Raw genomic sequence first — 25,528 nt, 5'->3', positions numbered from 1 at the left:
CAAAAAGACAGAGTTCCAGTCGTGGCGCAGTGGTTAACGAAACCGACTAAGAACCATGAGGTTGCAGGTTCGATCCCTGGCCTTGCTTAATGGGTTAAGGATCCGGCGTTGCCGTGAGCTGTAGTGTAGGTTGCAGACGAGGCTGGGATCCCGTGTTGCTGTGGCTGTTGCATAGGCTGGTGGCTATAGCTCTGATTCGACCCCAGCCTGGGAATCTCCATATGCCGCGGGAGCGGCCCAAGAAATGGCAAAAAGAAAAAAAAAAAAAATTAAATTCCAAACAAAGCAAAAATACCTGGTGAGATCCTTTGGGGCCTGTGCACTCTCCTAGTTCATTTAAGATATTTCTACAATGCATCTTTCACTAGCTGGTACATTGTTCACTTACACACTCCAGTGTGTATCTTTACAAGTCAGACTGGCCAAGTGTGAGGTGGACCTGTGATATGTTCTTAAATTTATCATTTTATACCATTTGGATGGGAAGCAACAGTTGTTCCCTAGCTTTGTAATTCATTTCATTGCTTAGAAGTAATAACTGGAAAAGAGAGTTTAAAAGCCATCATTATTTTCAAAAACTTTGACCAATAATTGCTTTGAAATGGCAGGTTCCTTGGTAAAATATCAAGGCTTAAAGTGAAGGCTTCTGAATTTTTGTTCTTTATTAGAAAGTTAAAATACTCCCATTTATAACTGCACTCAAAGTCCAACAGAATGGATTAAGATTTCTGCCAAATGTTCTTACTTAACATTCTTCTAGTTTTAGCAATACCAATGGTTACTTTCACATTTTAAAAAACATCTTAGCAGCGGAAGGGAAGTCTGTGGAAAACCTAGTGTCTTCATTTTACACCTTAGTAAATTCAGGCTAAACCAACATCAAATTAACCAGAAATTAAGATTAGAGCTTGTCTTCTGCCCTCTGGCCTAAGTTTTCGGGTTCTCCCCCCCATATGTGGCTTCTCTCTCACAAACTACACACACTTTCTTAAATCTTCTGATAGTGCTTTCTAAAACTGAAAGTTTTACTTCTGGGGTAAGAATTATAATACAGCATTTCATATGCTGAGATTGGAATATTTAGAAAAAGATGAGATTTAAGATAACGATAAATGCATCTGTACTGTGAATTAAAATGAAAAAAAAATTTCACTCTGACTTAGGGGGTGACACTTGCAAAAATAAGATTCTGGTCCAGCATACAACATATACTCATTTGTATATTACAGAGTGATTCTCCACACTATTTCATTTTAAAATGAAAAATTTAAAAGACTCTCTGTTGTTCTTTTATTTTTAAATGGGTTCTATTATTCAACTAGTCTAAAGGAATTATTACCATGTATTAGTTTTTCAGTGACTTAATGTGAGACCAAAGTGTATATTATTCCAACAACCAATAACAAAAACATTTCGCAGAAAGATTTTTTGCTGCATATGTCAGATTTTTAATGATCTTTCATGTAAAAATGCCTTAAAACAAAGTCCTCGAAATGCATTTTAAGGTTGGGTAAATACAGTTAAGACTAAAACAAAATTCATTTGTCCCGTACTAGCCTATTATACTACAGCAAAGAGCTACATCAGTCAGTAGAATGCTGTGAAATTGCAAGCAACTGCCTACATGCCTGGTGTTTTCACAGCACAGCTGACCAAAATGTATGTCAGAGGGGGTGTGACAGTTGACTTCATCAGAATGTCTGGTGACCACCATCAGTCACAGAGGCCTTAGAAGAGAACCAGTCTCTTTCCTCCTATGAATTATAAATTAGACCTGCTTTTGTTACAAAACTTATTCGCTGCAAGTCTGTGGCTGAAATTTTATGATGTATCCCTGAATTTAAGTACCCAAGGTGAGGTCTGAGACTCACGTTTGCACTGAACCCACCCTGCAGAAGTCAAGTGCAGCGCCAAGGACAAGATGTAAGACCACAGCCACAAATCATATGATAAAGAACCAAGGACGTCAGGGAAACGTGATCAAGTGATAATATTTATCTGTCCGATAAGCAAAAATTCAAACCTACGCCCCCGTTCTGCTTTAGATTGTGTCCCTGCCTGTATTCAGTCGCGTATTTGGGGTGATAACGTAATGGAAAATTCGGGGGTGATTAGTGTTGGAAAAAAGTAGCTTTAGTGCACATTTTAACCAATTCCAGGCCACATAAAAGGAGAAAGCTTAGGTGGGCCGCTGCCCCGGGCTGGCCAGCCACTTTTAGAGAAAAAAGAACAAATGATTCCATAACGTTAAGGTTTGGGGGAAATCTACTTTTGCTCTTTTAAAAAGATGAAAGGAGGCCGGAGGTGAGAAGGCGGGCCGGGCGGCTTGGTGCTCGGCGCCTGCAGGATCACAGAGGCCGCAAGAAGCTCTGGGCCTCCAGTGGCAGCCAAGCCACAGGTTTTGCCACTCTCATATTTGGGGGTGATGGCGGGAAGGCAAGCATCACCCATAAGATAGACTCAAGTATCACTAATATGAGACTCTGATAGGCTATTCTCTCCCTGCACTGGGTCCAGGCTCCGGATTCTTCCAGAAAGTTCTATCCACCTTGCTCCATGCAAACCCAGGCCCTGCACGCGCCTTCTCCTCCACACCTGGGTCGCCGAGGGGTTGGGCACCTGAGCCCGCCTCGCTCCCGCCTCGCCTCCCTCCTCCCCCGCGCTGGCCCTGGAAGGTGACTGCGTGCCCGGTTTGCAGACCGCCAGGATCGCGGAAGCTCAGTGACACAAGGGAAGAGGCTCCCGGGGCGCAGGCACCTCCTGCAGACGCTCTCACGCGTTATGAGCGCAAAGCGAGCTCTCACTAAACTTCACTCCGCTAACCACGAGGGAAATAAAGGGCACGCCGCAGTGCCCGCTCCAGCCTGGCCTCCACGCTGGCCGAAAGCTAAGACGCGGGATGTGCACCGCGGCCGCTCAGCTGCCAGCGCCCGAGCCGCCCGCTGCTGGCGGCTTCTCCAATTTCTCCCCTACGCGCGAAGGGAATCGCCCCTTTTGCTTCACGCCCGCGAGGCCGACGGACGGATCTGGGAGCTCTGCCCGGCCGGAGAGGACGAGGCGGCCCTGGGGCCCCTCGGCGGCGCCGGCGGCATCAGCTCCTCCGCGAGGGTTAACTGCCGTCCTCGCAGAGGCTTCCTCTCGCTGGCCCGGGAACGTGGATACCGCGCCCGCAGGATGTTCGCCGGCTGGGCTGGGCAGTCAGGAAACATGAGAAGGCCCGGGTATTCCTGTTCCCGGGCCGCGCGCGCCCGTCTGGGTAAATAAAGCCGCGACGCCGGCGGTGGCGGCGGTGAGCGCGCCGGAGCCCGCACCGAGAACATGCGGCGGGGATGGGAGTGCGCCTAGTCTCGACGCGGGAGAGCCAGCTGCCCTGCCGCCGGCCGCGGGCCCCCCGGCCACAGGTACTGCCGGCGCTCGCGGCGTCCCCGCGCGGGGCGGCGGGGAGGAATACTCGCTTCGGCTCCGAACCTCTCCTTCCCTCTATCCCGGGCGCCTGGGCTCTCCCCGCCCTTCCCCCACCTCCCTCCGAGGTCCACCCGCGACGCTCCCGGGGAGGGGGGTGGCGGCCAAGGCTGGCCCGAGGGTCTGCGAGGAGCCGGGGAGCCCACCTGGCCGCGCCTCCTTGGCTTAAAACTGTACGCTGGCATTGGGCGGGACGGTTCCGCAGGGAGGGAGCTTCTCGAGCAACATTGTGGCGTGAATCCGGGTAAGTGGGGAGCTCGGGGGCCAAGAAGCGGCGTTGGGGACCGTGTGCGGGCCTCGGGGGCCAGGATCCTGCCCGCGGACCTTCAACGCCCTCTCCCGCCACGCCTGCCGACTGCAAACCCACACCGCGCGGGCTCGGTGGCGGTGACCCCTGGGTGGGCTTGGGAGCAGGGAGGGTCTTCCCAGGTAAACTTCGCGGTGCGGCCGCTGGGAAAAATACACTGCTACAGACAGGACTGGGCTGAGGTGGGGACCAAGGGACCTGGCCTGGTGAACACAGCAGCCTCAACGCAGATCACTACGCGCACTGATTTAAAAAGAAAAGGTGCGTCCTGACCGCAGAACAGGGACTTCGAACACGGACATTTGCTTTCACACTTAGCGCTGAGGCTGTGCGCACACCCCAGACACATACCTGTCTGCGCAGGAGGGCTCAGCCCGACGGTACACCAGGCCGCCGGCAGAGGTCTGACTTCGTCTCCCCACAAACACCGACGGGATCTGCCGTTTCGTCGCTGTGGTCGCGACCCTAAACGTCGCGCGAGGCCGTGTCGTGGAGGGCGGGGCGGGGGCGTTGGCGAGCGCGGGCCCTCGCTGGCAGGGCCTCAGTGTGTGCGGGGGTGGCAGCCCTGGCGGGGGCGGGGCAGGATGAGGGGGCACTGGCGGCGAGAACGCGAGCTGCCCCCCAGGCGCGGGGAGGGAAGATGGGGCGGTAACCCGACTGCTCCACGGCGGCGCTGACCCACCCCTGAGGCTCGCGAGTGTCGGGCAGAGGCTCCTGGACGCCGCGAACCGGGGGGTGAGCTGGCGGCTTTCCCCGACGGGGGCAGCTCCAGGCCAGGCGGTGAGGGGACCGCGATGCCTCTTTCCGCTCCTAACACCCTTGTAACTTCTGAGGTGGTTCTCCTAGACCGCAGAGAGGGGTGGGTGTAGACAGGCTCTGTCTGGGCTGGCGGCTCGCACCCGTGCTGCTGAAGGGGCCCGACAGTGACAAGCGGCTGGGGGCCAGGACCCTGTGCATCCGGGAGCGGGCTGGGGGATGGTAGGAGACTCAGGCGGGGAGGGGAAGAGTTTGGTGCATTAGTCCCCAACGCCACTGAACTTCCTAGCTATGGAATTTGCTAACTTTCCCTGCCCTCACCCCTACCCCAAGGACTGTAGCCGGAATAAGGACGCAGGGGTTTCAGCCAAACCATCCAGGATCTAGAAAACATGCAAATCCCCGAAATCCCGGTATGGCCTGGGACTCATTAACTGGGGCTTGCGGATGCGGTTGTTCATTTTACCCCAAATTTTCCCTTGCTTCCAACCCCTCCTTACGACCCGAGTGGGAGCTCTGAGAGGCTTTTGTCTTCTGTTGTGATTGAAGAACCACGCGCAGCCCCGCGCCTATTCTCCGCTTTCCGGAGGGTGCTTCTTCCCGATTAAAACCAACTCAGGAAGGCTCTTTCAGGAATTCCTTTCCTTTGCTTCCGCGGGTAAACTGTTCCTGGTTGAAGTTCCTTGGGGGCTGGATAGCTCGGGCAAAGAGAAGGGTGGGTACCTGTCCCGGGATTATTGGGGGCGAGTGACGGGGCGGGGGAGCGGAGTAGCCAAGTAGGGGGAGGCGGGGGTCCCTGCGTTCAGGTGCGGCGGCGCCGCTCCTCCCCTGGGCTCCGCAGCCCGGCGCCGCGGCCAAGTTCGGGGCTGGGGACGCTCAGGAGTGTGAGCGCTCCCCGGGAGTAATGTGATGTATCTTTATCTTCCAGAACCCGAGCCTTGCGGAGCTCCTGGCGGCCCGGCCCGGAGGCCCTGCGGCTGTGCCGCGCGCCCCTGCCCGTCTGCACCATGAACACCATCGTCTTCAACAAGCTCAGCGGCGCGGTGCTTTTTGAGGACCGAGGCGCTTCGGAGCGGGAGCGGGGCGGCCGGCCCTACGGCGGCGTCCTGGACAGTCCCCACGCCCGCCCCGAGGTGGGCATTACGGACGGCCCGCCCCTCAAGGACAACCTGGGCCTGCGACACCGAAGGACCGGGTAGGCGCACTCCCCGCGGGCCCTGCCTGCCCACAGCCGGGAGGGTTGTGGGCGCTGAGCAGCGAGGGCGGGCGAGTGGCAACCGGGCCCAAGGTTGGGGGCCCGGAGTTATGCAGGGAGGATAGGTCTCCGCCTCCCTGTCTCTGCGTTCTCAGTTAAGGTATTAGTTGATCAAAATACGGGGGGACCGATTCGTTAGAACAGCTCGAAAGAGAATCGTGGAAAACTGAGGACCCCTGAAACTGTCCTTAGTCCTCGTTGCGTGGACCTCAGGATGGGGGGTTATTCGTCTCTCTCCGGTGCGGAGGCGGGGCTGAGGGCGCGGCAGAGGCACGGAGCGGGGCCAGGCAGTCGGGGCTTCCCAGGTCAGGCCGTCCCCGGGGCTTCCTCTCTCTTGTCGCGACTGGGCCTGGCCAAGGTGTCAGGAAGGTCGGCTCCCCGCTGGGCGCCCGGGATGCGCGCGGCTCCGCGGGGCCAGCTGAGAGCCCGGAGCCGGGAGGGGCGGGGGTGCCGCGGCTCCACCGACCGGGTTTCGGTTTAGGGGGCCAGGGGCTGCGGCTGGGCGAGAGCTCGCGGGCCGCCAGCTGCTGTGGCTGCAGAGGCGCGGAGGGCCATCTGTAGCCCCACCACGTCCCTGCGGCCGCGGGAGCGAGCTCCCGGCGGGGGGAGGGGCGGCCGCCCGGGCCCGCTCCACCTGAAAGATTGCATCAGCTGCTTGTTCTGCGGCGTGGCTGCTTGGTAAAATAGAGATTAGGTTTCGTCAAAATGTGACTACCGGTCCTCGCGGCTGGAATTGCATTTCAAAGTGTTTAAAGAGGCAGAAGCCCCGGAGGCGGCGGCGCGGCGACACCTCCCGGAGCCGCCGGGGAGCGCAGCGCCCACCGCCCGGCCCCGCTGCTCTATCTCTTCCTCCTTTGAATACGATTTTCCTGAGGTCTTTTTACTTTACTTGCTGGCCAGACCTTTCCATAGTTTTAAACTGTAGTGGAAAGGCCCCCGAGAGTTGTTTTTTTTAAGGTTCTGCATCTTTCTTGGAAAATTCCCCCTTTACCCAGAGGATCCAAGGAATCCGGAGGGCTTGAAAAGAACCGGGGCAGCGGGGCGGCCACCCTCCCTTGCTTCATTCCCCACGCCCAGTGGGCACCTTTCCTTTGACCACAGGGGACGGGAAGCCCCAGGGCTTGAGTCCCCAAAGAACATTCGAGAGGAGGCCGCAGCCGCCGCGCTGCCTGAGAGGCCAGGCCCCTGGAGGGCGCGGTGCCGGCGGGCCAGGGCCTGTGACAGCCCTGCAGCGCAGATCTGTGGCGTGAATAACAGTGATCTTCAAGTCACCTGTACCTGTAATCTCTGGCTTCGAGATATTCCCCCTTTCAGTGCAAACCTGTTGGCCTTGACTGCCTTTGCCCCTCCTGTGACCGCCAAGGGTATTTCGAAGCCAGAGGCCCAGCAAAGGCTGATCCCACCCGGACAGCGTGTGGCTCCCACCTCTGCCTGGCCTCTCCGTCGGGGCGCGGGCGGGAGCGTTGGGTGCTGGGCCGGCGCGGCTCACCGGGCCCCTCCTCTCCGGTGTCGCAGGGCCCGGCAGAACGGCGGGAAGGTGAGGCACAAGAGGCAGGCCCTGCAAGACATGGCGCGGCCCCTTAAGCAGTGGCTTTACAAGCACCGCGACAACCCGTACCCAACCAAGACGGAGAAGATACTCCTGGCGCTCGGCTCGCAGATGACGCTAGTGCAGGTAATCGGGCCACCAGCCCTGCGGGGCTCCGGGGCGGCGCGGCGGGTTTCCACCTCCCCGCTGCTGGGCAGGACGGGCAGGCTGGGGCGGAGAGGGCCGCCCGCGCTCTGCTTCCTCTGGCCCAGGGTGGTGAGGGGCTGGCACAGGGACAGAGCGCTGTTGTGAGCAGGGTGTCCGGGTTTCCTCCCATCTTTTCTAAGCTTGGTTCCAGAGGGTTGTATGGTGTTAAAGAGGGCCGTGAAAAGGCAAGCGCACAGTTCGGACAAGGTGTCTGGGAGTCTGGATTCTGGGGCCCCATGTAGAGGCCTGCGGATGGAACTACCCCGCAGTGATTTTTCACACTCGAGTCTGCATCCGAATCGCCTGGAGGACTTGTTAAAACCCAGATTGCTGGGCCGCCCCCAGGAGTTTGTGATTCAGTAGTCGGTCTTGGATGGGGACGCTCTTTTGTATTTCTGACCCGTTCTCCTGGCCCTGGACCCACACCTTGAAAACCAGGCAGGAAGGCATCCCCCTTTACGGCCCCCATGTTCAAGGTCAAGAATGGGATAACCTTCAATTTTACAGAGCTAGGAGATGGGTTGGAAGGGCTAAAAGTGGGTTTGGGATTTTTTTTTTTTTTTTTTAATGAGGCACCCTGGGCCTTAGCCACAAAATTTTGCGGCTGCTGTGTTTCTCCTGGGGTTAAGGAGAGGCAGGTTTCAAGTGCTTGGGTTACTTTGTCGAATGTAGAGAAATGGTGTAAGTTTGTTTCCTCTCTAGGGATCAGCGCTCCTTTACATTTCACAAGGTTATTTTTCCCCCCTTCATTTTATCTGATATTCACAAAAGCAGGGTGAGGTAGAGCAGGTATTAGCAGCATTTTGCAGATGAGTTAACCAAGGCAGGAGGAGGGTGTGTTATTAGGGGTAGAGGTAGGCCTGGAAACAGTGTAATTTCAGATCAAATGCTCTTTCCATCACACCAGTTTTCTTTGGTAAATAGAGTGACAGGAACTTTTCTGCATGCAGATAGAACACATTTCCTCAGAAAGAAGAGGAGGAGCTAAAAGAGCTGAGAAGTCTCATGCATTATCCCAGCCCTGCATCACTGCATTTGTGAACTTTTGGTCATTCTGTTAAAATTATAGTAAGAACCCCAAGATAAAGGAGAATATTTAACTATTAGATAACAAAAAATTGCTTTCCAGAGTATTTAAGATTGTCATTTTAGGAATTACTGGAAGGTTTGACAAAGCATGAAAATTGACTTGTATTCAGTCTTATTAAAACTGTAATATGCATTTGTCTACTTATTTTCGGTATACAGTTGTAGTGAAAAACATCTGTTTTGCTTTATATTAACAGGCAGTAGTATTAATAGTGATTTGCTGCAGCACTGGAGGGGATAATTAATTTAGTGTTCTTGGCTTAATATCTATTTGACATAAAACTATGAACTTTCAATGATTTTCAAAAGTAGTTCTTAAATAAATTACCCCAATCAAGAAAAACTTGACTTTTGAAAATAAATGCGTACTTTCAAGTTTTAGTTTAAACCTGTATGCTATTTATTTTGAAAGTACACTAATTTATAGAGCTATTTAAATATTTCACTGTGATGTCAGCAATAAAACATCAGATTATTAATTACATTACATAGTTCCATACTTAATACTTGCCATTCTTTCATACGGAGAGCAAAAAATGTTTATGGCATACTTAGGACATTTTTAGTTATGAGAAGTATTAATTGTCATTACCAGAGACATTTATATTTTCATGTGCAGTAGGTTTTTTTGAGCTGCAATATAAGTAGTTGTCGTTTTAATACAGAATAAGATTATTTTCTACCTCTAATGATACAAGTACACGTAACAGTTCTTTTTACATTAAAATCTTGGTAAGACTATTGCATTTTTCTTTTCTTTTTTCTTTCTTTTTTTTTTGTCTTTCGTCTTTTTCCACAGCGTATGGAGGTTGCCAGGCTGGGGGTCTAATTGGAGCTGTTGCCGCCGGCCTACACCACAGCCACAGCAACACCACACCCGAGCCACATCTGCCACCTACACCACAGCTCATGGCAATGCCGGATCCTTAACCAACTGAGCGAGGCCAGGGATCGAACCCGCAACCTCATGGTTCCTAGTCGGATTCGTCCCCACTGCGCCATGACAGGAACTCCAGACTATTGCATTTTTCTAATTTACATGAAGTTTTTATTCATGTAGTAAAAACTTTTCCCATTACATTTTCTTTTACACTAGTCTTCAGAAAATAAAAATGCACACAAATGTATAATTTTTAAATGGGGTAAAGGTAATTATTTATAATTTATACTGGTTAATGATCCCCAAATTTTATAATAAGTAAAGTTGGTTTCTGGAACGCTAAAGTAATAAATGGACAGAATGAAAATGTATAGAGTAACCTTATATATCATTCAGTTATTCTCAATTAGGCATAATGGAATGTCTATGTAAGAAAGTATAAATTTATGAATATAAGGGGTTTGTTTAAGTCAGACATGTATTAAACATCCAAAGCAAATTCTGACTCTATGGAAACCAAATAAATTATGTAAATACATTTTACTTCTGGGGGAAAAATAGCAAGCTGTGATCTGAATACAGCTTTTGAGCCCTGCAAATTAGACCCCTGTTTTAGGAGTCAGGTTCTCCCACTGAATAAATGTCTCCCGTGGAGTCAGGCTGCTTGAGAAGAGTGATCACGTCTTATTCATTCTTATGCACCCTTTTCCTCCCAGCCCAGTACTTTCCATAGAGAAAACTATCTGCACATGTCTGCAGACTGAGTAGGTTCTAACTGGGGAATACCACTGTCATCACCATGTGACTTCCCGAAACGTCTTCCTGAAAACGGGAGAATGTCTTGAAATCAGACTAAGATCTAGTCTTAAAAGCCATCCCATTCCAGGAAAAACACAGAGGGCATCTCATTATCTTTATTTAATATGACACGTCTACAAATCAGGCACTAGTATGACTCACTTTATTATTTTCAGTATATCTGGAAATATGTCATATTGTATGTCTGTAGAAAAATATCTAGGGTTCTCCTTATTACTGGCTCCAAATTCTATTTCTTGCTGATTATAATACCTCCTGTCTCTGCTTCTCATAAGCGATATCAATAAATTATCAGCATAATTGTTAACAACAATTATGTCTCACATTTGAAAATTTCCTTAACAACAAGACTGTCTCACATTTGAAAATTTCTTTTACATCTAACGTTTTCCTTTTGGTTGTGTGCCGTACTGCCATAGTTTTCGTAAGAAGGACTTTTGCCTTATTTTGCCACTCTTAAATTGACAAGGAAGGGTGCCAAACCTGGCCAGCAATCTCCATTAAGCCTAGGAACAAAAAGCTGAAACTGTACTGGAGGGAATTTGTTTAAGACCATAGAAGTTACTTTTCCTGATAAATAGACGCTCTCAGGACAGTAATCAACACCTACATTTTATTCATCCTGGAAAGATGAAACAGAAAGAGGTTATTGACACAACTTTCACATTTTTCTACCCCTAGACTTGGCAGCTTGTCTTAAGGTGCTATAACTGTTTGCATTATTAACCTGGCAAATTGCTAATAAGACATAAGCATTTTAATGAAATTAACAGGGAGATGATTTTTGTGTTTGTATATGTGTTTTGACTTTAACCAGCCAAAATAGTCCACTGGACATGACCATTGTTCACACATTCTAAAAATATATTTTCTACCCTCAAAATATAAACTGCTTTATTGTGGAATGATATAAAGTGATGTTCAGTTGGGGTTTTGTCTTTTTGTAGGATATGGAGCTTCCCTAGGGAATAATTACCTCTGAAGAAGTTGTTTTAAAAAGGGCAAATGGCTGTATCAGGCTTCACTATTTCTCATGTTTCTGTATATATATATTTAAAATATATGTTTTTTTCCTGGATTATGAGAGTGAAATGTCTACTCTGGGTGATTTTTTCCGTGATCATAACACAGGGTGCCATGCAAGTGGAGTTTGAGATTACATTTTAGTGATTGGATTTAGTTAATCATAGTAGAAGGTTCAAATCCCTGTGCTACGTCCACGTGCCATTTGGTTAAATCTGCTGTGTTGTGAGATTTTGCCCCTATGTTGATATAGCTCTGTTTTTGTTTGGCGTTGAGTGGTTTTACTGAGACACATGTGCAGTTATCAACAATAAGGATTATGGCCACTGATAAATATTCAACAAAATCTCAGATTAGTCTTTCTACATTATTCTGAGTGTTACACTACATAGCGGAGAAATAAGGTGTTTAATATTTCAGTTGAATAAACAGATATGAGTTGGTAATTCTGTGTGTTCACAGGTAGACAGATGCCGGCATATCCCGTTGGGTTTACCGTAATGATTGCTCTGTCAATATGATGAATGTAAACACTTCTGTTAGAGTGGGATGAAAAGTACTTAGTTTTCTCTTCCAGCTTCTAGATATTTGGTTTTCTAAGCGTTCCCTATAAAACACAGTGTTTTTAAAGCTCTGAGTTTGACATTAAGATGCTGTTGCAGAACCTAGCCTTGCTCAGAAGGCCTGTTTCATGTAAAATAGAATTCAAGAGAATTTGAATGATAACCTGGAGGAATCCATAGTAAGTTAAAGGTAGAAAATTTGAACTGACTGTTTTTACTTTCAGTGAAACAGATGGCATTTGCATTATATTCATCAGGAAAACAATTGCAAAATAATATTTAGGCAAATTTTCTCACCAGCTATTGTCTGCTGTTTGCACACCTTAACACAAGAAGATATTAAACACCCCAGACTATAGCCAGCCCTTGGGTTGTACTGTAAATTTCTGATAATTTACTGGCAGAGTAAATATATTGGCAGATTGGGTACCAGTCAAATTGATGAAATCAGTTTAGAAACAGCTTGTGTTAGATGCCAGCAAACATTTATGGAACATCTTTCATGGTATAATGAATATACTCTGGTAAGAACTATGAGTATGTAAAACATAAAAAGGATGTGACTCCCGTATGTGAAAAATTAGTTTATCCCACGTGATATTTATAGGTCCCCATGTTTGTATGTTAAAATTATAGTGTATTAATGTTTTTTGACATGAAAAGTCCATTGCATTTTTATAAAAATATGAAGAGTTTCATAAGAATTGAATTTTACCCTATGTGGAACTATCTGTGGGCTGTATTAAGAGCGAAGGTCCATTAAGATTTAAGATTAGTCTCTAAATTATATGATTAGTAAAGAAAGTCCCCAAAAGAAGTTTTGGAGTTGGATTCTAATAAATACAAGTGATGTAGACATAGGTGAAGTCGTAGGCCACCTTGGGTGAGAGGGACAGAGAAGGACACACACCTACCGGATCGCTAAAGGGTGGTGGCCAAGAGGAGAGGTAGGTTAGTACCAGCCGTAACAGAGATGGGTTAACACTTTTGCAGGAGAGCCTGGGTGGGCAGTATTCACAGATCTTAGTTCTCAGCGTTGGCAAGGATGTTAGGAACCATCTCATGCATTTTATAGATGAAAGGTTTGAAGTTCTGAAAAGTCGATCGACTTATCTAAACTCACACAGCAGGACTTCCCGTTTTGGCACAGCGGTATCCTTGAGTCTGTGGGTTCGATCACTGGCCTCGCTTGATGGGTTAAGTATCCCGCGTTGCTGTGGCTGTGGCGTAGCCGGCACCTGCAGCTCCGATTTGACCCCTAGCCTGGGAACTTCGATAGGCTACCGATGCAGCCCTAAAAAGCAAAAAAAAAAAAAACAAAAACAAAAACAAAAAAAAACAAATAAATAAATAACCTGTCACACAGCATGTTCTTAGCCAACTCAGAACAGGAAACCAGGTCTGTCCATTTTACAAGAATCAGAGGCTATCAGGTCATGGGTTGGATTTGAAAATGGTGATTAAGTCCCAACAGGGCGTCAATACTTGAAATTGATGGTGGTTGTTACAGTCCATTCAGGTGGATGGAGTACAAGAGAAGGATGTTCAAAAAAATAATGTTCTAAAATTCCCAGTTCGTCCCTATGCTGTACAGTGGGGGGGGGGGAAGTGTGTTGAAAATAGCAATAAAAAATAAAATAAAATAAAATCCCCAGTTCAAGGGATGTGGACGGACATTTTGGCCATGATTGGGACTGTGCTGCTTCCACGGTGCAGGTTCACGCGTGTATTGTGGCGAAGCATGGCCATCTCTTCAATGCTGGTCCTTCTGTATGTGCAGGGACAACGTGTATTCATTCTTAGCACGGAACTCGGTGTCTAAAGCACAAGAGCTCCTCAGCCTGTGTTTGTTGAATGAATCGTCCCAGAAGTTGTAGAGGCGGTAGGTTTGTAGAGGTTGGAGAAGGTAGAATTTAGAGTCAGACTGAACCATGGTCATAATGGCACAGCTTGGCAGAGAGAGGGGGTTGGTAGAGACGAAGGCTTTTGAAATGCCATGGTGAGATATTAGACCACTGCACAGAAACTTGAGAGGATAACGATCATTGCTTAAGACACAAAGGGAAGTAATGTGAAATATATCTATGTATATGTGTGTGTGTATATATATATATATATAGATATATTTCAAATGCGATATAGTTTGTGTAACTATAATTTGGGAAAGTTCCCATGTTTTACCCATGGGGAAAAAAATGAAAAAATTGTTGTTTTTTGTTTGTTTTGCATTTTAGGGCCACACCCATGGCAAATGGGAGTTCCCAGGCTAGGGATCCAATCAGAGCGACAGCTGCCGGTCTACACCACAGCCACAGCAACACCAGATCCGAGCCGCATCTGCGACCTACACCACAGCTCATAACAACTCCAGATCTTTAACCCACTGAGCGAGGCCAGGGATCGAACCCAAAACCTCATGGTTCCTAGTCGGATTTGTTTCCGCTGCGCCATGATGGGAACTTCAAAAAAATTAGTTTTTAAAGTAGGATTCACCACAGATTCATTCACTAATTAAAGCTTGAGTACTATGAGAAAATTGTGTATTTATAGTATAAATGTAAACAAAAAAACAAAGAAAGAAATTCTAGTGCACGCATCACCACACAAACAATCATAGTACTGTGGGATCCTGTTCCGGAATAAATAAATTAGCAGAAAGACATAATCCTCTTTCCATGTTTTACCCTTGTTACTAAGGCAAATAATGGCCTTTCAGGGTGTGTGTGTGCGCGCGTGTGTGTATAGCTGATGGTACACACTGATGATAGCTTGAATTTAAAAAGAAATGTCAAGTACCATGTTAGCCTCTAGAAATACAGTAACACCTTAAAAAAAAACAGTGGAACTAATTTTGTTTTACAGTGTTCATTTCTTTGGCAACACCTGTTTGGAAGCACTTGCGTTTTAGCTTCAAGCTGAGTATTGTTTGGTTCCTCTCTCTCTCTCTCTTTCCTTGTTTGATTGCTATCTCTGTCTTTGTCTCTCTCTCCCCCCCCACCTTCTCCTTGTCTGATTGCTCCCTTTCTCTGTTTCTCTCTGTCTCTCTCCTCCTCCCCTTGTCTGATTGCTCTGTCTCTGTCTCTCTATCTCTCTCTGTCTCTGTCTGTCTCTCTCTGTCTCTCTCCCCCTCCCTCCTCCTCTCCTTGTCTGATTGCTCTCTCTCTGTCTCTCTATCTCTCTGTCTCCGTCTCTCTCTGTCTCTCTCCTCCTCCCCTTGTTTGATTGCTCTGTTTCTGTCTCTCTGTCTCTCTGTCTCTGTCTGTCTCTCTCTGTCTCTCTCCTCCTCCCCTTGTCTGATTGCTCTGTCTCTGTCTATCTCTCTGTGTCTCTGTCTGTCTCTCTCTGTCTCTCTCCCCCTCTCTCCTCCTCCCCTTGTCTGATTGCTCTCTCTCTGCCTCTCTCTCCCTCCCCTTGTCTGATTGCTCTCTCTCTGACTCTCTCTGTCTCTCTCTCCTTGTCTGCTCTCTCTCTGTCTTGCATGCTCCCATCTTCTTCGTCACTGAAGGTGTCTAGGGTTTGGTCCTTGATCCTCTTTCCATTTGTCTACTGTCATAACTTCAGCTCCCGGTCCCGGATCTGATCTACCTTGCCCTTAAACCGCAGATGCCATTTTCATTTTCTTGTGACACATCTCACCCGTGTACTTTTTTGGTGCCTCAAGCTAATCATTCCCAACCAGACCGATCGTTTCACCCTGAAGCAATTCTGCTTTCTTTCTTCAAGTGGCACTGCTTCTCTTGCTTACACACGTTTGCTAGCTCAGGGTCATTTCTCATTCTTCTGTCTCCCTCTCCCATCCCAGTGTCTCTGGAATTTATGTGACTTGTATTTGTTCCTGTGGAAGCACACTTCCCTACCTGTTATCCCTGAGATGTTCCTTCAAAATCTAGCTAAGTTTCTCCTGACATCTTGAGCCACATGGGAAAGTAACCCGTCCTTCCGCTGGGCTCCTATAACATTTTATGGTAACGCCTCTGAAACCATGTATCACATTCTTCCCTACATTAGAGTCTAGTCTCTCTTATTAGACTGAGCATTGGACAGCAAAGCCCCTTAACATTTTCTTATTCCCAGAACACAGTCAGTGCTCAGTCAGTGTGGTACATGCTCAGAGCATTCGTTGAATGAATAATGAACAAATAGGAATGTCCAGTACGGTCAGGTCCTGAGACTATTTAATAACCAGAGATCAAGAAGAGAGGCTTAGATCCTTTCTGGTAATTGTAGCAAAGTCATCGCACGAGGGATAATGTCTTATGTTGTGTTAATTGAGAAATACAACTTTTTTAGGTGTCAAATTGGTTTGCTAATGCAAGACGTCGGCTTAAGAATACCGTTCGACAGCCAGATTTAAGCTGGGCCTTAAGAATCAAGTTGTACAACAAGTATGTTCAAGGCAACGCTGAGCGGCTTAGTGTAAGCAGTGATGATTCATGTTCTGAAGGTTCGTTAATTTTTTTTTTTTTTTAATTTTGCTTTCTCTGCTCTGCCTCTGTAATGAGACGCTCACCTCAGATGCTATTTTTAAGGCCGATCCTACAAAACATGACGATGCTGTCACAGTTCTTTTTTATGGCAGGAGGTAACTTCGCTTTTACAATACTGTAAATGACCAAGCGAATTATGGCTCTTTCCTCTCGTTCATAGATTTATCATGTGTCAGAATAACATTTTCTGTGAAGTGTATTAAAATTAAAATACCGAAGGGAGAGATTACCTAGATTTCTGCTTTCCTTTGCCTGAAAATTAATCTTAAATGTCAAAGATAATTTTATTACCCTTTAAATAGTCTTCCTGTGTGTATTTTTTAAATCATTAAATATATAACAATTAGGGGGCTGGGGAAAAGCATGTGTAAGCACGACCTGGTGATATGTTTTTTCCCCCCCCGTAGATGGAGAAATCCCCCACGAAACCACATGAATGAAGGGAGCTACGATAATCCAGTTCACCATCCTGTGATTAAAAGTGAGAGCTCGGTCATAAAAGCTGGCGTGAGGCCCGAGTCTCAGGCCAGCGAGGACTATGTTTCGCCCCCAAAGTACAAGAGCAGCTTATTGAATCGTTATCTTAACGACTCTTTGAGACATGTCATGGTCACAAACGCTGCCATGATAGGAAAGACAAGGCAAAGAAACCACTCGGGATCTTTTAGTTCCAATGAATTCGAGGAGGAGTTGGTATCTCCCTCGTCATCAGAGACCGAAGGCAACTTTGTCTATCGCACAGGTGAGTGTGGGCTCTTTGTGATGCTTTGCTTAAAACAGAGTGAAGCCTGCAGCGGAGGGCTCTCTTTCGACAAGTGCAAAGGCATGGTTTTTATCGCTTGTGCCCCAGGTTATGCCACATATTGCCCAGAATTCAGCTGGAAAGCATTTATTTTGCTCTTACGCAGTAGATGTGCTGGTTAGTAGAGGATGCTCTCCTGGAAAGTGTTCATTCTCAATAAAAAAAATGTTAATCTTTGCGATAAACCTTCTTTGAGGAGAGATGTGTTGGCTTTAAATTATAATGGAAGAATGTCCCAGATTATAACCCACTGTGCCAATACTTAGTATTCCATCTTTTCTCTTAAATTCTGTGATTGCTAAGAGTGATGGAGAATGGATAGAGGCTAGCACGGGTGCCAAGGCTTTTGTGAAGGAGAAGCGGAGGTCTGGCTCAAAGAGCTTTGGAAATTTTACTTTTCTTCCTGAAAAGCACAGGTAGGGCTGATAAACAGCTTTGAAATTTTTTCTTTTCGTGCAGAAATAATGAAGCGATTTCTCCTTGTCCAGAACGTTCAAGTTCAGTAAAATCTTCTTTCTTGACTTCAGTTTCCTGAGAGTTTGCTTGTAAGGAGTGTTTGAGCCATTTGCTTCAGTTCAGAGGATTATGTTTGTCCTACATCTGGTGTAGGTGGAGTTCAGGTCCTGAAAATGCCAGCCAGTGAGATTTAGAAATGTCACCCTGGATTAACTTCAGGAAGCGTCGTCCAGCCGTATCATGTCACAGATAAGAAAGCCCAGATCAAGAACACACAGCTCACAATATTGGAGCTGAGTCTGCGCCAGAGGTTGGAGCAACATAACTATATTATTGTTTTCATTACACATTTGTCATTTGTTGAATAGTTGTGGCATTCTAGATTCAATGCTGATGGCTATGCAGCTACTTTTAACTACATGAAACCCTATAATATCAAGGAGCTTGATGTGTGTGCAGTAGAGCTTTATAAATAAATTTTTTTTTTTGGTCTTTTTGCCTTTTCTAGGGCCACACTCATGGCATTGGAGGTTTCCAGACTAGGGGTCTAATCAGAGCTGTAGCTGCCAGCGTGCCCCAGAGCCACAGCAACACAGGATCCTCAACCCACTGAGCGAGGCCAGGGATCAAATCTGCAACCTCGTGGTTCCTAGTCAGAGTCGTTAACCACTGTGCCATGACAGGAACTCCTATAAAGAAATTTTGAGTTGGTCAGTTAAAGTATCTTTAATGTTACTTAGCCAGAAATCTGATTTTCAGGTGTCTACAAGTATATACAAGATCCATCATCTCTGAGGAGTCAGAGGAAATCTTAATATATTTTTAATGACTTAATCTCATTTTCTGTTTGTATCTCCAACCCGAACAAAGAAACAGTGAAAACACCTCCAAACACGCAGAAAAACAGTCTTGTAAGTAGTAATTGTTCTGGTAAGAAGTAATAGATGCAACAGAAGATGGTTTAGCCAATAATGAAAAAATTTAAACTATCCACTAATACCTAACTGATGTGGCCAGATTAGAACTTGGAAGTAATTCAGAGCTTTATGAGTGTTTATTTTCAGAAAAAGGAAAATAAGTCATCCAAGTACAGATAATTGAAAAAAGAATAAACAGAAAACAAAAAAGGTAAAAAGGAAGGCTGCAAAATAGATAAATAAATCAAGAGTCGGCTCTTTGAAATAAGTAGTAAAAGAAACAAGCCAAAACTGACACAAATGAAGGTCGGAAAGAAGAAAGAAGCTATAGCAATCAATATATCGTTATTAGAAATATTTTTTAAAATTATGATATAGTACTATGCACAATTATTGGACAGTCTGTTATATGCAGATGTGTGGATGAAGCGAATTGCTATTATTCACACAAATTAAATCATAAATTCATAATAAGAAAAGTTTAAATGACTGCTGATGTGGAAAAATTAAAGTTTTTAAGAAAAGTCCATGCCCCAAACACATGACTTGATAGATCCCTTGAATTTTTTCAAAGTCTGAAGAAATAATTGATTCCTCTATTTTATACCTTTTTTTCTGGAACGTATGAACGCACAGAAAGTATCTCAACTTATGTGAATGTCATTCTAATCCCAAACCAGGTTCTGATAGCATAAAAGTCAAAATTTTGGTTTGTGATACTGATACTGACGATGACACGACATGGGAAATGTTGCCAATGTAATAAATGTTAAATGAAAAAAATTTTCAGTTGTGGCTACACTGAATATAATTATGACAAGTGTGTATGGACAATAACAAGGAAGATAAAAAATGAAAATTTAATGAGGTGGGGTAATTGAAGGTCTGTTATTTAAAAACTTGTGACAATGCACGCTCTTTTCAAAGGTGACAAAGTGTAAAGCCAAAGAGGGACGAGCATGCCTGTGTCGTTGATGCTTTTCAGAGTGAAATGGCTTGGACATTTATTTTTATTAAAGCATTCCAAATGCACTTGGTCCGTATTATGGACTCTTCACTCGCCAAGTTCTATTTTTAAATAAAAAAACCTATTTTTTAGTTATGCAACGATGAGAAGGCAGCCTAGACACATCAACTTCTGGTTTTTCGTGCATGCGTGTCAGCTGAAAAAGAACGGAATAAAATTTTTGGTTTTGTGGATGGAGAATCAAGACATACTGGTGGGTGTAAGGCTGGTCTGTTGCGTTTCAGACCAAAGCAATAAATGGCATCTTCTGTGGGAATTAGTGGCAGGGCTGCTCGGTTGTAGCTGGGTTCCCACTCTTGCATAAATGGTAGGACAGGGGATCTCAGTAAATGCTTACTGAGCAGCTGCTTTGGTTCTCTCTGGCACGCAGGCTGATTCTGAATTCCTTCAGTTCCTTCTGGTTATAGCTTTCTTTCCTCACCTGAACAGCCATCTTCTAAGTCTTCTGTTAAACACCACTCCCCTCTTCACCCTAGTTCTACAATAGTACAGAAAGTTCAGCTTTGAAATTCTTTTTTCAGAAGAGATCACCTTTAAATAGAATACATAGGTTTATCTGTGCGAAGACATTGTATCCATTTTTCCATCCAGTTTTGTAAGACAGTTGCTATCTCATGATGCATTTTATTGACTGTTATGGAGTAGATATTTTTATATATTAAAAAAGCCAAATGATGGAGTTCCATCATGGCACAGTGGTTAATGAATCCGATTAGGAACCATGAGGTTGTGGGTTCAATCCCTGGCCTTGCTCAGTGGGTTAAGGATCCTGCGTTGCCGTGAGCTGTGGTGAAGGTTGCAGACGCAGCTCGGATCCCGTGTTGCTGTGGCTGTGGTGTAGGCCGGCGGCTACAGCTCTGATTCAACCCCTAGCCTGGGAACCTCCATATGCTGTGGGAGCGACCCAAGAAATGACAAAAAGACAAAAAAAAAAAAAAAAAAAAAGGCCAAATGAAAGAAAGAGTCGGTGTTTGGAAGGATAGTGTATCACGGAATTTCATTTCACTTGTTAAATTCTAGGAGGGAGAAGCCTGATAGAATATAAAGCAGTAATCCTAAATGACAATATTCCTAGACACCTTCCGAATAGATACAAACATAGTTTTGTTGATTTTTTGTGGAAGTATTATTTCTCTGTAACCTGCAGTTACCCATATCGTGCAGGGGGGAAAAAGTGTTCTTTTTTTCAGGGCATAGTAGGCTCTCAATAAATATTGGTTAAAACATTTCTGACAGCAGCGATTATGACATTAGAATCGATCAGAATTATCAAGGTCATTGCTTCTAAATACAGGGATGTAATACATGAGAAGAGCTAGTTGCTCGGTGTCACCTGTTGAGTGAAGTCACCTAAAGTACAATTACAGTCCTCTTCTTTGCGTGAGATCAACAGATGGAAATTTCAAGGTATTTGATGGAGTGGGTTCCCCTCCCACACTGACTCCAGAGCTCCAGCCCGTAGCTGGGCTGCTCCCTGAGGGGTCAGGACACAGCTCAGCCATCATCCCTGCTCCATGCCTGACTCAGCACTCACGTTCTCCGGATGGCACATCCCTGGAGGAGCCACCTGCCATCCGTATCCCCCTTGCAGAGAGAGTCCTCTTGGGAGCCCTTCCTCACTTGGATTGGAATTTAATCTACCCTCCAAACCAACCAAGCCTGTGAAATTTCCTTCTTCAGCAAAAGAGGGGGGAAACCGTTTCTTTTTTTTTTTTTTTTTTTTGTCGTTGTTGTTGCTATTTCTTGGGCCGCTCCTGAGGCATATGGAGGTTCCCAGGCTAGGGGTCGAATCGGAGCTGTAGCCACCGGCCTACGCCAGAGCCACAGCAACTCGGGATCCGAGCCACGTCTGCAACCTACACCACAGCTCACGGCAACGCCGGATCGTTAACCCACTGAGCAAGGGCAGGGACCGAACCCGCAACCTCATGGTTCCTAGTCGGATTCGTTAACCACTGCGCCACGACGGGAACTCCGGGAAACCGTTTCTAAGAAGCATCCTTGATGAGGGAAACGGCAGGCAGGTCTTGAAATATAACGTGTGGACCGCCCCCCTGTGTTGCAAGCGCCTGAGGACAAGTTCCTTTTCTGTTCTTCCTTTTCACAGCTCACAAGTGATCAACTTCTAAGCGGCTAGTACATTCTAATGGTTCCTCTCTGAGCACCCCCGCTTTCCCAGTGTATGATTCATAAATTTAATCTGCTCCCACATGGCTGAGTGTTTCATCTTGTTAAACTGCCTAAAATCCTTCTTAATTATACACATCTGGTATAGCAAAAACACATTGGCAGATAGAATTCTTTTCTGTGTTCACGTGAATTAATCGGATTAGCTTTCCCCTCCACCTGACTGAGATGAATACCCCTCAAGAAATGGAGATTTCAATGGAGAAAAAGAAGTTTTTGATTTGGTGCAGGGGACTCTTGGGGAGGTAAAGTCCCATTTGGATGGCCTGTCACCGTTGGACCTAAAGAAGGAAACTAGGGATTTTGGTTACTGGGGAAAGAGCAAGGCGGCAGCAGAAAGTAAGTTGGGGAGAATGACAAATAGTATTTCTTGGCTGTGATGACACCCCCCCCTCCGTAAGGGTGAGGGGTACTGTTCTCTTCTCTCTCTTTCTGCACACTCGTGGACTTTGAATTTCAGCCGGTACTATCAGTAGTAAACCCAGCACAGCTCATGAGTTCAGTGAACCATTGGATTAGCCTGGGATTTACAGCCTAGTTTCTTTGGAGAAATGGCACTTTCCGTTCTATTCTTTTTTTTTTTTTTTTTTCTTTTTAGGGCCACACCTGCAGCATATGGAGGTTCCCAGGCTGGGGGTCAAATCGGAGCTACAGCTGCCAGCCAACACCACAGCCACAGCAACGCAGGATCCTCAACCCACTTAACAAGGCCAGGGATCGAACCCGCAACCTCAGGGTTCCTAGTTGGATTCGTTTCCGTTGCACCATGATGGGAACTCCTTTTTTTTTTTTTTTTCTGTGTGTGTGTGTGTGTGTCTCCTGTTCTAAATTGCTGACTTCAGTGTACGCTTAGGGACACGAGGCGTTCATGTATGAGGTGCCGTCATGCCTTCCTACCACATACAAAAATGTTCTAGGCTCACGAGCCCTGGGTTTTGTGCTAGGCTGCTCATCAAAGAAACCACACTTCAATGAAGCAGGAGAAAAATGGAAAGAGCTGCCCGGTCAGATCTTTTTGAACAGTGCCTAATCACCCCGCACTGAGCTTTCAGCAGTGTTAGGTGTTGGGTGGGAGGTGCAGCTTAAAGAAAGCCTCCTGGTGGTCTAGATAGAGGACCCTTGTCTGGAGCCAGCTGTTAGGGACAGTGTGTGTTTCTGTGCTAGCCTCTCTCTTCTGGAATGTTGTTGACCAGTCAGTCGCCTTCTTTTATTTCCCTTTTTGTGCTCGTTACTTCCTTGTTTTTAGTGAAAAAATTAAGCTTAGCCCTGTTGGATGATTCCAGACATTCTTTTCCTGGCATGCAAATGACTGTTGATGTACTTCAGCAGAGAATAATAAAACCCTCTATCACCAGCCCAGTTGGTGACATTTAAAGGATACTTGAAAGGCTATTCTTTTTTTTTTTTTTTTTTTTTTTCCGAGCTTGTGTCTTTACTATAGCAATACCTCACCTATCAGACCCCATCTGGAAATGAGGCACTCTGCCTAAGTGAAATTTCCAGATAGAAATGGAAGGACCGATTTTAAAAATACAGAAATTTCTGCTCTCGGAAACATGCCGCATGAAGCACAGCACATGGGGTGTGTCTCCGTGTCCTCTCTGCTCTAAACTCCCGCCTCCTTTTTTTTTTTTCTGTACCCCACCCTTTCAAATCGGTGATGTTGGGATTAACCCCAATCCTACACTTGCTCCTGATGCCTTTGAAGAAAGAAGAGTAATGTCTTTCTGATGAGCCTTTTTTTAAAAGAGGGTCTTTCCGAATTCCTTATTCCAAAGCAGTAACCTTTGAAATGAGATTTATAGAAATTCTGACCTTTGGGGAGGTGTGGGGTAGGAGTGTAAAACCTTACGCATGATAGTCTGTGCGCTGTAGAGTGTTAAATATTTACGTGCTGATGATGGCAAAACACGTTCACATGGATTAGTTCTGAAATGTAAATGAGCTCCATGTTTCAAAGTAAATTTTCTTTATGCCACTCACGTGCCACATTCAAAGGAAACTGCCCAAGTGTTCCACCTACTGTTAAAAACTGAGATTCATGGCAGAGAAAAAGAGAACAAATATTGGCATCAGCAGTTTGCTGGCTCCTTCAGGGCTTCGGTTTTCATTCACTTCTCTTTGTTATTTGGTATCATGTAAGAGCCTGAAAAAGTCCAAATGTGGATGCTGAGTCTTACAGCCCCATTCAAGCAACCTGATTTACAAACAAATCAAAAATAAACGAGGGCAGCTTAGTTAGAAAATGTACACATTTTTAAGGCTGCGTTTGATCCTGACATGTGTTTGTCCTTTTATATTGTGTTTCCTCCATGCGGTACCTTAGAATGATAGCAGCACTATTTTCAAATTCGCATGAACAGACAGACTGCTTTCTAAAATGCAGCTGCACCCTCTCATCTTCTTTTGAGCTGATACTCACTGCCTTGTGTGTATTATAAGCTCTCTGAGGCTCTGAAATGGTATTTTATTCATTTTAGAGTCCCCCCGCTCTCCCACAGCACTCACTATAATGTCTCTCACGTATTTGCTCCGGAACTGTTTCTTAAGTGAATGAGTTAGTGTTTTCATGATTTAGTCCGTCTGCCTCTTAAATCATAAAAGACCTTTCAGTGTACATATGTGTATGTTGATCTGTGTCTGTGAACATGACAAGAGAAAGAAAATGGTCCTGAATAAGCTTAAATGGGTAAAAAATAAGATAAAAGCAAATGCAAAAAAAAATAAAAAATGGGGGGGTGTGGAAACAGAAAGAAGCTTAAAACTATGAGATGTTTAAGAGAATTGCCATCAAAACTTAGAAAGTATGAAATGAAACTAAACCCGTGTTCCAGTTAAAAGAGTGACTTTTAGGAAAATGCGAGGATGATCAATGGAAAAGGTTAGTTGGTTTAAAGAAAATCCACTGAAGAATAAAAAGCATAGCAGACAGGGAACTGAAAACAAGGGTGTTTTTATGGATTCGCCTTCACCAGGGAATGGGGTCTATTATCTGTCTAGCTGGTGCATCACTTTGCAGGTGAGAGTTAAGAAACAAAGCACAGCTTTAGATCTAGTGATTTTAAACCCTCTGCCCCATTCCCGCTCGGGGTTGACATGACCTTGGCTTTTTCAGAATGACTATACGCAATCCTGTGATAGAATCAGAGAAAGCCTTTGCAGAACTTTTACGTTTTTCTCTCTCCCCCCACATGTAAGCGTGAAGAGCCCACACGGTTGACCAGTTTTCCTGTTAAAAACAAGTTTATCAACATGACATTTTGATGCTTTAAGGGTATCCCCTCTATGTTGGCAGGACCGTCTCCTGCCCTTCAGTCTCTTGGAATTGATTTTCTGATGCTCTGTGCATTTCAGACTTGCTGGAGTGGTCAGTCACACCTGGTGCCGTTTCATAGAAGTGCTGGTTCATGTCACTCTATTTAAGACTGTGTCAGTATTTCCATTAAGAGACTTTTTTTCATTCCCTAGGGCTTCTAAATAAGTCATAAAAACTCAAGCCAAACTCAAAGCTGGCATAAAAGGGCCTTTTTTCCTCTTCTCCTATGTATAAGGAATATAAGTGCCTAACTCCCACTAATTCTAAATTTAGTCAGTTTTGTAAACTCTTTACACATTGACAAGACCAAATAAGATCCGTTGACACCTCTCCAGCCTGGCACTGAAAAGGATGTCAAAAAGTTTTTACTGTCTGTGAAAATAACAAGACATTCTATTTAATGAATATGGAGGTGGTTTCTTTTCTTTCTTTCTTTTTGGTGAGTTG

At 45.7% G+C, this 25,528-nt stretch overlaps 1 protein-coding gene across 1 annotated transcript in view; it reads left to right on the top strand.

Moving 5' to 3' along the window:
* The window catches only part of MKX (mohawk homeobox), a 76,607-nt gene continuing 54,332 nt past the window's right edge, over positions 3,254 to 25,528 (top strand). The window contains exons 1-5 of the mRNA XM_021064711.1: positions 3,254 to 3,401; positions 5,454 to 5,720; positions 7,296 to 7,455; positions 16,180 to 16,337; positions 16,784 to 17,118. Coding sequence (XP_020920370.1) covers positions 5,533 to 5,720; positions 7,296 to 7,455; positions 16,180 to 16,337; positions 16,784 to 17,118 — 841 coding nt within the window. The 5' untranslated portion in view covers positions 3,254 to 3,401; positions 5,454 to 5,532. The remainder of the gene's footprint in view (positions 3,402 to 5,453; positions 5,721 to 7,295; positions 7,456 to 16,179; positions 16,338 to 16,783; positions 17,119 to 25,528) is intronic.

This window comes from Sus scrofa, chromosome 10 (assembly GCF_000003025.6).
Source record: "Sus scrofa isolate TJ Tabasco breed Duroc chromosome 10, Sscrofa11.1, whole genome shotgun sequence".
Taxonomy (NCBI): Eukaryota; Metazoa; Chordata; class Mammalia; order Artiodactyla; family Suidae; genus Sus; species Sus scrofa.
The sequence above is the reverse complement of the archived record's forward strand: the minus strand, read 5'-3'. Positions and strand labels throughout refer to the sequence as shown.